We start from the raw sequence: 12,114 nt of genomic DNA, 5'->3' as shown, positions 1-12,114 counted from the left end.
CCCCCCCCCCCCCAAATGGCGCCCCTGGTCCTTTGCACAGCCGTAGACCTCGACGATCCTCAGAGAATCGTTCGCCAGAGTGGAAGTTGTGAAAAATGTAATATTTTTGAAACAAGTGAAACGGGCCCACAATCGGGGAGAATGTGGGGGGGGATGGATGATTATAAAAGTACAGAGCGTGTCAGTTTTTCAATTACGGATAGTCACGACTCACGATATACCACAAAGTTCTCCGGTGTGTGAGCATTTATATTTTATAGTAATATCTAACCGCAATGTTTTGTCTCATTTTTGTGATTATTTATTTGAACACCGCGGTCCAACTCCAGTGTCGAGATCACGTGGTCGGCAAGACATTACGTAAGTATACTTATTGTGTTCGCACGACACACGCGCGCGTATATTATAAAAATAAGACTTCGTCTCTCCGAACATAACTTTAGAATTCGGCGAAAAAAATGCTTTTTGGATGATCACGTTTTTCGTCTTAACATTCCAACCATCCCCAGACACGACACTACTAAATAAATATAACATTGTCTGTTCCGGATTAATAGCATCTATATAATGGCGCACCATGGTTATTACCGTTCGTGGAACCGCTGTCAGGCGACGCTTTCATACGCGATTACAGAGTGGTGCCACCCACCTATGGTAGACACGTCTGTTGAAATTAATGCCATTTATTTTTGTCGTCGCATTTTCAAAAGGACGGACTCTGTGCGAGACTTAAGCTTTAGAGCATCCTTTGACGTATTGCGTTACATATAATATATTATTATTCGTTAGTGTCCCGGTAAATTACGTAAACAATCATCGGTTTCACACCGTCGGAGTGTTTAGCGCGATATTTCTTAACTATTATTATATTTCACTCCCGTGTGGTAATGCCCGTCATTTATTTATTTCGTATGGCTTTTAACACAAATGAACTTAACTATCAAACTCTAACTAAAATAACACATAACATGATATAGATATAAATATATAATGGTATAACTTTAAATAGAATTATAATCAGTCAAGAATCACAAATATTAAAGGTGAGCCGTTCTTCAAAACCTTGATTGAATTTTCTACTTTGGCAATTCACTACTATATGATTTATTGTTTGTTCCCCGTTTCTGGTAACCACACCGACCATGTCCTGTTCGCAGTTCATTTAACGTGGACCAGGTACAACGAGGAAGATTCATTCCTAGAACTCCATTATTAGGGTCACATAGTAGTTTCCTGTTTGGTGCTATAAAGCTTGCTCATTCTTTTCACCATTCCTCAGCGCTATAAAACCCTAAACTTATCAGGCGTACTCAACTGCTGGGCTCCTAGACTTAAATCGTTGATTAGGTGTCTGAAGCATCATTTGATATAAGAGTGAACGCTTGTAAAAATAAAATAAATAAATACAGTGATTTGCTGTATATATATTTTATGCTTATCGCTCACGTGTACTATATAGTAATAATAATTAATGACTGCACGGTTTTATACCCAACTTCCTTCCAGCACGAATATTACTTTGTACGGTAAATATTATAATATGTATTAGTTATTGTTATAAATTAATTCTTTATATCAATTTTTAAATCCTTAAAGTTGATTAAAATACACAAATGTATGTTTAACGGATGTGAGGATGCTCATATATCTCAGTTGTTACGTCAAGTTGATTAATTTTCCGTCTACAAACATGTAAAGCAAACATTATCTAAGGAAGTAAAATGTATTGCAAATGTGTATTTATTGTTTTAATTTTCGTACCTAATCGTAAAAAACTCAAAAGTATCGTTATTTATGTCTATGAATGTAGTTATAGCTTTAACACTAGTATTTTTTTTTAACATACGACCATGTTGGCTTTTTTAAAATTCAAATAAATAAGCGATTGACTGCGTATGACATTTCTAGAAATATGTTCTCAAATGAAATTGTCCAGGCATAGTCACATATGCCGTTGTGAGTCCTCATAATTATAACACATAACACGTGTTCTGTCAGTGTCGGACGTGTCGCCGAGCCTTAAATAGTTCAATTATATTTTACGGACACTCTAGTCATCGAATATTGCCGTCGGCCGTATGATAATATGCACATAAAACGTGGGTAGAACGCTCGTCACTTTCCAAAGTGGTAGAACCGACGGTTTAGGTGGTTTCGTCACGCTATTCGTCTGGCCGATCGAGTACGTAATGTGTCCCGGGGAATATATAGAGTTATTATAGATGTAGAGAGAAAGATAAAGTGAAGGAGAAGGAGATAAAGAGAAACAGAGAGGGGACGCGATAGGAAGAGAGGTAGAGATCGACGGAGAAGGAGAAGGAAAAGAAGAGGGAGTGAGAGAGAGAGAGAGAAAGAGAGTAAGATGAGAAGGAACAGAGAATGGACAAGAGAGCAAGGGAAGGGGACTGTAACTGAGGTGTGCAATTGCTTTGTTGGGGTTTAGCGATAGAAAATTCTACCGAACAAATCATGCACGCTGTGTTCACCGACGGATTATCGTAGATTCACAATTTCACACTAATATTCCTCAAAATCGTTTTGTACGACAATACCTTACACGTGCTCACCGAAGCACCAAGTTACATATTTCTGCAGATTCTACAAACATACACGTAGGTGTACACGCTAGTATATAACATGAACGCCACAAAACGAAATCCATGCTATTACGATCATGTTTTGTCATACTGTTAAATTTATGAACGTGTATTTTTAAGTCAATATTTCAAAACTTTCAGATTTTCAAAATCAGTGTTTTTTTTATGATGAAAAGTAAACGTTTGTGGATCTATAGACGTGTCGTCATATTTAATATATTCTAAAGTTATGTTAGATAGTTTTTTATATGATATGTATATGTATTTCTATACAAAACATCATAAACATACAAACAAAGATTAACGTGATTCTGATTCCTAATAAACTATAATCAGTGTAAAATGTACGACGATATAATAGTATATCGTTTCGCGTAAAACTCACAACTTTTAAATTATTTAAAAGAGCTGTTTACATTTCTAATGAGTTTTATTGTTATTTAACTCTAACTAGCAAGTTCTGGTTTACTTGATTCTCATAGAATTAACATATTTCAGCAGGGTAACTTATTGCTGCCTAAACATTGTATCGCAATATTCATTATGTATTACAATATCCACATTTATGGCAGAAATAATCCTTTAGACCGTATGATGCGATTGGTTAACGAGCGCATCATTCATCCACTCATCAATACTGATGAAATTAGGTATAGCTAGGCTACTTTTATTATATATTATTATATTTTACTAATCCATCTAATGCGATGTATTTTGTATTTATTCTATTACTATTGTATTTATTTATTTGATATATTGTATTCATTATTGTAATTTAAATATGCAATTGTTTATAAAGGGCTCCGCCCCTTAATACATAGGTAATGAATAATAGTAAATATATAATTTTATTTAACTTTGATTTTAATATATATAATACAGTTAAAATTTGCAATATCTGTGTACAGTTGAGATTATTCAATAATATTATATCAAACATACAAGTATATACTAACGAAATACTAATAATTATCTGATGAATTGATAATAATTTATTATATTTGTACTTGACGTTAATTGGTGCATAAGTTGAATGATAATTTAAATAGTTTTTTTTAAATAACTCAAAGAATATATGATTTTCCTTGAAAATACAATATTATGTTTAATCAAAAAATTTCAATTCTTTTAATTTTTTATTTTAGCTCTGTAATACTTGATAGGTTTTTTTTTAATTTCCATTACAACTCAGTTTATTTTATTTCATTTTATATTCATTCATGCTATGTGTTTTAAAATATGTTTTCATCACGTATATATTTCATCACAACATTATAACAATAGTATCGACGGTTCATTCATCACTTTTTTTTGTCTCTCGTTACAGTTAAAAGCAATAACCACTTCAAATACAAAAGCTTTTGGTATTATAAATTGCAAAGTAACGAAATTGTTTGGCATAAAAAATATTTTGTAGAAAGCAGACACTGAAAAAATGGTTAAAACGATGAAGAAAAAAACATAAAAAATATGTAGTTTATGGTTGGTAGGTATGTAAAGTGTAATAATTTATATTTGAATTAAAAATGTAGTTTTTAATTGTTGTACAATACAACTATAACGCTTCAATTATTATATTATATTGGGCGTCGATTTTTTTTCATACCAAATTTATATTGATATATAAAAATCCATTGATTTTCGTCACGTAAAAACTAGAGGTCCAAAGGTGGTGAAGGGTTATTTGCTACACTTCAGAGCTATTGATGTGTACCATATATTCATATATAATCGTCTATAATAATAGTCGAGCGGCTTTAGTAAACCAGCACCGTTGGTCGTTTTTTATGTTACATTTATATTCAATATGATCAGACGTACAAAAAAAAAAAAAATAGAATTCAATGTCCAGCTGTCAGTTATTATTCGATTGTCAGAAGAGTTCTAAACTGTAAGTTGTGACTTAGATTTTAGTCAACATTTTATTCACCAAGTAAATACTCAAAATGGTTTAAATCAAACCGTAATGCGATTTCCTTAAAGTCTTCCTGGTTAGAAAACGAGTCATCGAAATTTAATAGATTATCATTGGGGTTAGACCGGGACTGTCCAGATACGTACTACCTAAGACTGAATTATTTAAAATGATTAATTTTCAAAGACAAACATTAGATAAAGACATGGCGGGGTGGAGGTGGAGGAGGCCGTAAAAAAATTATTCTTAAATTTGTTGATATTAATAAGATAAATTACGTGTTTGACTCCCGTCACTTCATGTTTTCCTTTAGTCGCGAAAATTACTCTAGTTACACCAGAAGATACAAATTTTGAAGACAAGCCATTCAAAAAACGTCAAATAGGTATTATAAGTATGAACAAAGACCCCGAGTAATTACATTATACGTGAAAATTATTTATAAAAATCTGTTGTTCACTTTTTAAGTTGAAAATACTTGTCTGAAAACTTTAGAGTTCAGATAAAAAAATCTGATTATCTGATTATGTATCTCATTTACACCAGTTACATTTAAATCATGTTAAAAGTAAATTCTATTTTTAGTACCTAATATTATTTGTTACCTAATGGTGTTCACCAATGAACAGTTCATACTATAATTTATGTAAACCTACTATATTCTTTTACAATTATATGTATTTTACTAAAAACCGTTTTAAATATATTTAACTAATATTGGAAATTTAATATAAATATTAAATAGGTATCTTAAGATAATTGTATCTATTGTTATCTATCAGACATCAAGTTAAAAAATATTTCATATTTAATTTTTATCAATGATTTAATTTAATTATATGATACGTAGATTATATTTTTTTATAGTACATTTACAATAATTTTAAATAATACCATACGGAATGATACAAGTTTTTGCTTTCATATTTTGAACCTCGTGTTTTATTTAAAATATTGATAAGCAGACCATGGTCATAAGTGTATTTGTTCATTTATGAAATATGTATAAAACATAATCCATGTATATTGGAATGAACAATAAGTTAATAGGTACATATTCAGTATAGTCATTTACATATTTTACTGAAAAAACTGTTCAAATTAAATAACAAATGTAAACAAAATGTATTACGGTAAAAAATAAATGCGTATCAGTGTTCAAATTGACAAGGGAAATGAAAAAAGTCACATTACGCTATAGTTATGGGAAACGTCTGTTTGGTATTTCCCACAAAACGCTCCCTGCAATAAACATATCATTTTTTATTTCACCAACCACAACAACTGTCAAATTTGTACCAACGCCGTATCACTCACCGTAATAATATTGAACGGATAAAACGGTATTGGTAACTGAATACTATGGCGTATAGTATGACCGAAAAAAATTGGAAAAATTCCAATGCGGTAATCTAAAACAAACACGCGCGTGATTGCTTGATTTCGGTTTTGTTTTTTATTTCGTAAAACACTTTATGAAATAAATTATAAACGTTATACCTTGATGCAATACGATCTTGCATGCATTTAGACAACGAATTGTTGATTTGATCAGTTAAGTAAATCGCAATTCGTCCGAGTTCTTTAGATGACGATACGATTTTGATGATGACGATGATGACGACGATCAAAATATAATCAGTTCTCAGTGAAACAATTACAGTAATAGTGTCGACAGTAATTATTAAAATCGATCGAATCCAACTAAAATAAAAATCTAATTTAGTTAGTTGTAAAAACCCCCAAAATATTTTAAAGAGATGCACGATCTACAAGATCGAAATCCTTGGTGAAATAAAGTTAGATATTCTTAGAAACATACTTAAGCATAGGCTTGCAGTACACAGAAGCAGCGGGATGTGCTCTTGCTGCCCCGGAACGGTTCGACTATATTTGTAAGGGGTGAATAGGTCGAACTGTCCAAGCTAGGCCACCGTATAATACTGAATAAAAAGTAAGTTAGTCATCCAAAAAGTGTATTGATTTACGAAGCTTATCTTTTCTGTGTTTCTATATTCAACAGAGACCACAGTATATTATTATTATTATTATTATTATCATTCATTAAAGACTTATATATGGCGTATATCTAATAAAATTGGCAGGAAACTAAAAATTAACTAGCGGTTCTGTGTCTCATCATGAAGATGCAGTAGGTGCACTGTAATGTTAATTTCATTATAAATGTTCTCCAGGTCATGTATAGAAAAAAATGGACTGGTAAAAATGTTTGCTGTCCCTGAAACTCTGCGCACACCTATCCACTCGAGCAACTTTATACCTATGTATTAATTATGGGCGATGTAGTTCAGCTATACAAACACACATTAGTAATACTGCTTTGACGATCGATTAAATGCAAAATACTATGTGGGTAAAAAAAATTTTTAATGGAATAAATGAAACCATAATATTATGGTTGACAAAGCTCGAGATGGTGATAAAAAGAGTGACGTGTCGTATCATTGTCCGTGAACGTATATTCATAATTTATCTATAACTATCGACTATCAAGATGACACTATATATATGTCACCTACACAGCCATAGTCTCAGACGTGGAGCGGGGTGGGCACGGAGAGCATTAACGCCCGCGGTCTACTTTCGGTCACTTACGTTACGATTTTCAGTAAATGACTCAGGTGAAACTATGGATTCACCAGATTCCAAGAAAAGTCAAAACCGATAGAAAACAATAGTTGTAACATATATAAGGGCTGTTATTATAAGTTTATAACGTTGAATTATACGTTGCGATAGTCTATACATAATATATAAAATGAGAGTTCCGATCTCAAGTCTCGACCCGCACGCGAAGACGCCAATGATTTTTGCAAGTTTAAAGACAAAAGGCCGCAAAATTTGTAGGGTTACAATATCTTAATAATAATATAATTGGATAATCGAAAAAAATATTACCTGTCCAGAGCGATGGCGGTTATGGTGCACGCGGACACGGTTATGTTGGCGCCCTGGGCGGCCGGCACCGTCTTGCACATGATGAGGCCCCACGTCCAGCGGCGGGACATGAGCGCCCACAGCGTGAACGGCATGCACACCACGCACATGATGATGTCGGCGAACGCCAGGTTGACGATGTACAGGTTGCGGGGCGACGGCCCCTGGCTGGGCACGTTCTTCTTGCCGCACTGACGGAACACGACGAAGCACACCAGCCCGTTGGACACGAGCCCGATGACGAACAGCACGCCGTACGCTACCACGATGGCCACCTCCAGGTACAGCACCAGCACCTTGTCCACGTCCAGCTGGTTCTCGAATATCGCGTCCAGCGCCCGCTTGACGGTGAAGTTGAACGGGCCGTCGCCACCGCCGCCGCCTCCGTCAAAGGTGCCGTTCGGGCCGTACAGACCGGACCAACCGTGGTCGTCGTCGTCACCGTCGCCGTCGTCACCGCCGCCGCCGCCTTTCACTGACGACTCGATCAGCGTGGTTACCATGGTCATGAACCAGTCGTGCTTGTGAAGTTTGGGCGGGTTGAACATAACGGTGCTGACCGGCGAATCGCCCTGACCGTGAGCAAGTCGATACCGCGTCCGGCGTCCGTTTGATTTTTATTTCCGGTCGTTTCTGTCCGGATTTTCGTGTATTTTACCGACCGTCCGAAGTCGCCGTCGCCGTCACATGACCTTCCATGAGTCCAGCAAACCGTCCTCTACTAGTCATATCTCGTCAGTCGTCGGACCACCTGTAACGAAAAACCGCGAACATGAGAACTGTAAAGTCGGTTCAATATGGTTTTTTTTGTGGGGAGGGGGGGGGGGGGTTCGAGATCAGCCCTTATGGTGCAAGTCATTTGAGTCGCAGAATTTGTCACCTTTTTATCAATATTAAGTACCTATATTACACCTATTATAAAACAATAGTTAGTTTTTTTTTTCAAAGACCACCATCAATTTTAAGAGATAGTTTCGAATTGTCTGTTGAAATATGATGAGAGGCTCTAATGACTAATAAATAATAATATTATAGTGGTATCGTATTCAGGCACGGATCCAGAGAAAAGATCTGGGAGGGGGGGGGGTCAACAATTTTATTACAACACAAATATAATTATAATAAAATAAACTTTATTCTTAATTTTAAAATGTTGTCATAATAGTAAGTATAAGTATATGTAATCAATGTGTATTTAATATATAAAGCGAAAATGTGAAAAGAAGTTTAGATTTTGTTTATTTGTTATTTAATATATAATATTTACATTTATAAAAAAATATGTCCGGGAGGAGGGGCTGGGCCCCTAGCCCTCCCACCTGGGTCCGTCCCTGATCGTATATTAGATATATTTTAACTTGTACCGTTTGGCACATTATACCTATAGTTATTACTTATTAGTTATTCTACAATAATATGTATATTATACTAGGTTGGCATGTATTATGGTGCATCATCTGACCAAGTTAAACTAATTTTAAAGTACCTAGCAGAGGAGGGATACAGCGATTAATTAAAAACGACCTCGTTATGACTTCTATAACAAAAATAAACTATATTTTCATGGTTTTACTCTTGGGGGTCGGGTCAGGTCGGCTAGGATCAGATCAGGTCAAGTCGGAAAGAGTACGTGCCAAGGGACGCACGTGATTTTTGAGATTACAGAAATTACTCCTCCCGTCCACTATACTTACCCGTGGATGCGACGTGAAAAACGTTCGATGGTGATTTATATAGTTTGCCCGAAATTGGTTTTTGTTTTTCGAGTTCAGGCTGTTTACGATCGTGCGCATTTTGCTCTCCCACTAATGGATTCTTCATTTCGTTTCCTCCGGACGTTCCCGATATTATTCGTTTATAAAATACAATATAATTTTGTTTTTACAATTGTTTCAACAAACTCAATTTCCTACGGTGTTGAACGCACGACAATTTACGGGTCGTTATTTTACGCGGATCATCGACAAACATTTTATGACAAAAGATGACGAGAGAAGAAACGTTCAATTAATTTCAATTGCCAGCACGTCAAGAGAAAACTAATTTAATTCGTGGGTAACAAATTGGTTAAACATTTTTCTAAAAAATATAATTTTGAATAATTATATTATATACATACATGCACATTGGACGAACCTAATTCGTTTATTTTATAATTGATTCAAGTGACTTTCTAGTAAAATTAAAATTCAATAATTAACCTTCAAAAACTGAATTAAAATTCAAAGGTCCATTAAACAATCGTGTTCATCGAATAAAAATGTATTGTATTACGAAACATACGGCCATTGAGGGGATGTTGAACACAAATTGATGTATTATATTAAAAATAAATAACAATAAATTTAAACATTTTTTCATACATTTTGGTTACACGATATAGATGAAATGCTAATTTACCGAAATGATCGACCGTTTTTCTTTAAGTACTGCAACACGATTTTTCGTAGATACTTAAGCCAATGGTTTTTTTATTGTGACGGGATGATGAAATTCACACATAAATCTCCATTGTATACGCACTTGCCATAGTAAATTATGTATGTATAAGTTACCGCAAAAGATAATAATTAAGGAAAAATTTAAACTTTAAATTAATTATAAATTATAAATGCATACCTAACGTTGTCGGATAAAGTTTAAAGATATAGTTGTATTGATTACAGACGACATCGAATTACATTTATATCACCGATAAAAACTCCAACGAATACCGTCAGTATAATATATAATAATAATAATAATTATTAAAAAAAAAGTTATTATGAACAGTATAATTATTATTATACTGTTAATAATAACATTTTTTTTACTAAATAAGTTAGTTTTGCTGACTACTGAAAATATTATGTAATGAAATAACGACTTAATAATTATTGATAATTTTTGACGCAGAATGAAATTTTGTTTTTAGATTCTGAGCAGAGTGGGAAAACTAGTGATTTTTCAATGCTATTCATTTTTTTTAGATTCTGGGTGGAACGATGAATGTATTGATTTTACAATGATGTGTGTTTTTTTAAATTTTTTTTTTTTTTTAATTAATTTTTGCTTCGATTTTCAACTTCAGTATCTTGTTCGATGGGAAAGTGAATATTGCCGGTGCATAATTTAAAACTCCCTATAGTTTTCAAAATCACCGGGAAAAACAACATAAAAATTAAGGAAAAACGGGAATTTTTACGCAAAATCGGTTTTCCACAAAATTGATTTTGGTTTTTGGTGTAACATTAAACAAATGAACGTATATACTTAAAATTTTCACTGGTTATTTATATTTGTATTTTCTATAAATAATAACATTTTCAATTGATTTGTTTTGAACTGTTTAGGAAAATTTTCTGTTTCCAATTTTATTAGTCTTTTTTTCTATGAATGTCAATAAAACTTTATTTGTTGGGTAAAAACGCTTGAAAATTTAATAAAGGCTCCTTCTATATTGTTACAATGACTTTTGAAAAATCCTTAGTCACAGTTTTTATTAATAAGCATATAAAGTTCAAATCTTGATAAAATACCTACTGAAAAATCACGAAAATTAGCAAATTATTTTGAGTTGAGAATTCATAAAAATTTTTCTTTTTAAATCTAAGATTTTAAAATGTAATACAAGATTCCTCATAAGTGTGTCTACCTTTATCAAAAAAAAGAATATTCTACATGCAAATCAAATTAAATTTTTATGAGCGTTTGAAATTCATATTTTTACAATATTCACTCGATTTCTCGTGTAGCGGTTTTTTTATTTTATTGTTATTCAAAAATGAATAACTGTAGGTACATGAAAATTTTACTGAATGTTTATAATTTCATTTTCTATACACTATACAATTTTGAAAATATTTTGACTTATTTTGGGCTGTTTATGGACATTGTCAGTTTTTAATTTTTTTAATTTTTTTTCTATAAATATCAATACAATTTTATTTATTGGCTAAAAAAGCGTGAACATTTAATGTAAGTCTCCTGTTATATTTTTACAATAGCAGTTGAAAAATATTAAAAATACATAGGCACAACTTTTTTTTATAAGTATTTAAAGTTCGAATTTTGAAAACATTTATCAAATTTAAAATTTTATAATTATTTTGTAGTTAAAAATTTATAAAATGTTCAACTTTCATAGCTAAGGATTTAAAAATTAAAACAAGGTTCCACGTAAATAGGTAAATATACAAGTTATTTTATTCACAATAATATCATCAAATATACTATTTGTAATATCATAGGCTGACCGACTGTTTTTGCTCAGAATCGTTTTTCTTATACAATGATATTATATCATTGAATTCAAATTTAACATCATCCGTTACAGTGATACACTGTACCTACTGTACAGCAGAGCAACATCCATTTACCCGCTTTTTTTTTTCCAAAACACAAAATTTCTACCAGAAGGACTGCTTTGATTTCTACATAATATTGTACCTTAAGAATAAAAAATATATAAAAAAGCAGGTAAGTGGGTGTCACTCTGCTGTACAGTAGATTACAAGTGGGTCATTGTATAATGGATTGTATATTAAACATGAATTCAATGACATAATATCATAATTGTATAAAAAAACCGATTCTGAGCGGAGACGGTTTGTCAGTGTGGATATTTTATATTGTTATTATTTATTTTATCATGTAAGTTGAATT

General features: G+C 32.7%; 1 protein-coding gene across 2 annotated transcripts in view; it reads right to left on the bottom strand.

The window, feature by feature from the left end:
* Positions 1–12,114, bottom strand: part of LOC100575654 (neuropeptide Y receptor type 2-like) — a 78,446-nt gene that overhangs the window by 31,606 nt on the left and 34,726 nt on the right. The window contains exon 2 of one of the 2 annotated variants that reach the window (XM_003242064.4): positions 7,432–8,221. In XM_003242064.4, the coding sequence (XP_003242112.1) occupies positions 7,432–8,018 (587 nt within the window). In that variant the 5' untranslated portion in view covers positions 8,019–8,221. Of the gene's footprint in view, positions 1–7,431; positions 8,222–12,114 lie in introns of those variants that run through there. The other variant, XM_029488803.1, reaches the window with a different exon arrangement.

Source organism: Acyrthosiphon pisum, chromosome A1, assembly GCF_005508785.2.
Source record: "Acyrthosiphon pisum isolate AL4f chromosome A1, pea_aphid_22Mar2018_4r6ur, whole genome shotgun sequence".
NCBI lineage: Eukaryota > Metazoa > Arthropoda > Insecta > Hemiptera > Aphididae > Acyrthosiphon > Acyrthosiphon pisum.
Note: the sequence above shows the minus strand (reverse complement) of the source record. Positions and strands in the feature narration are given on the sequence as shown.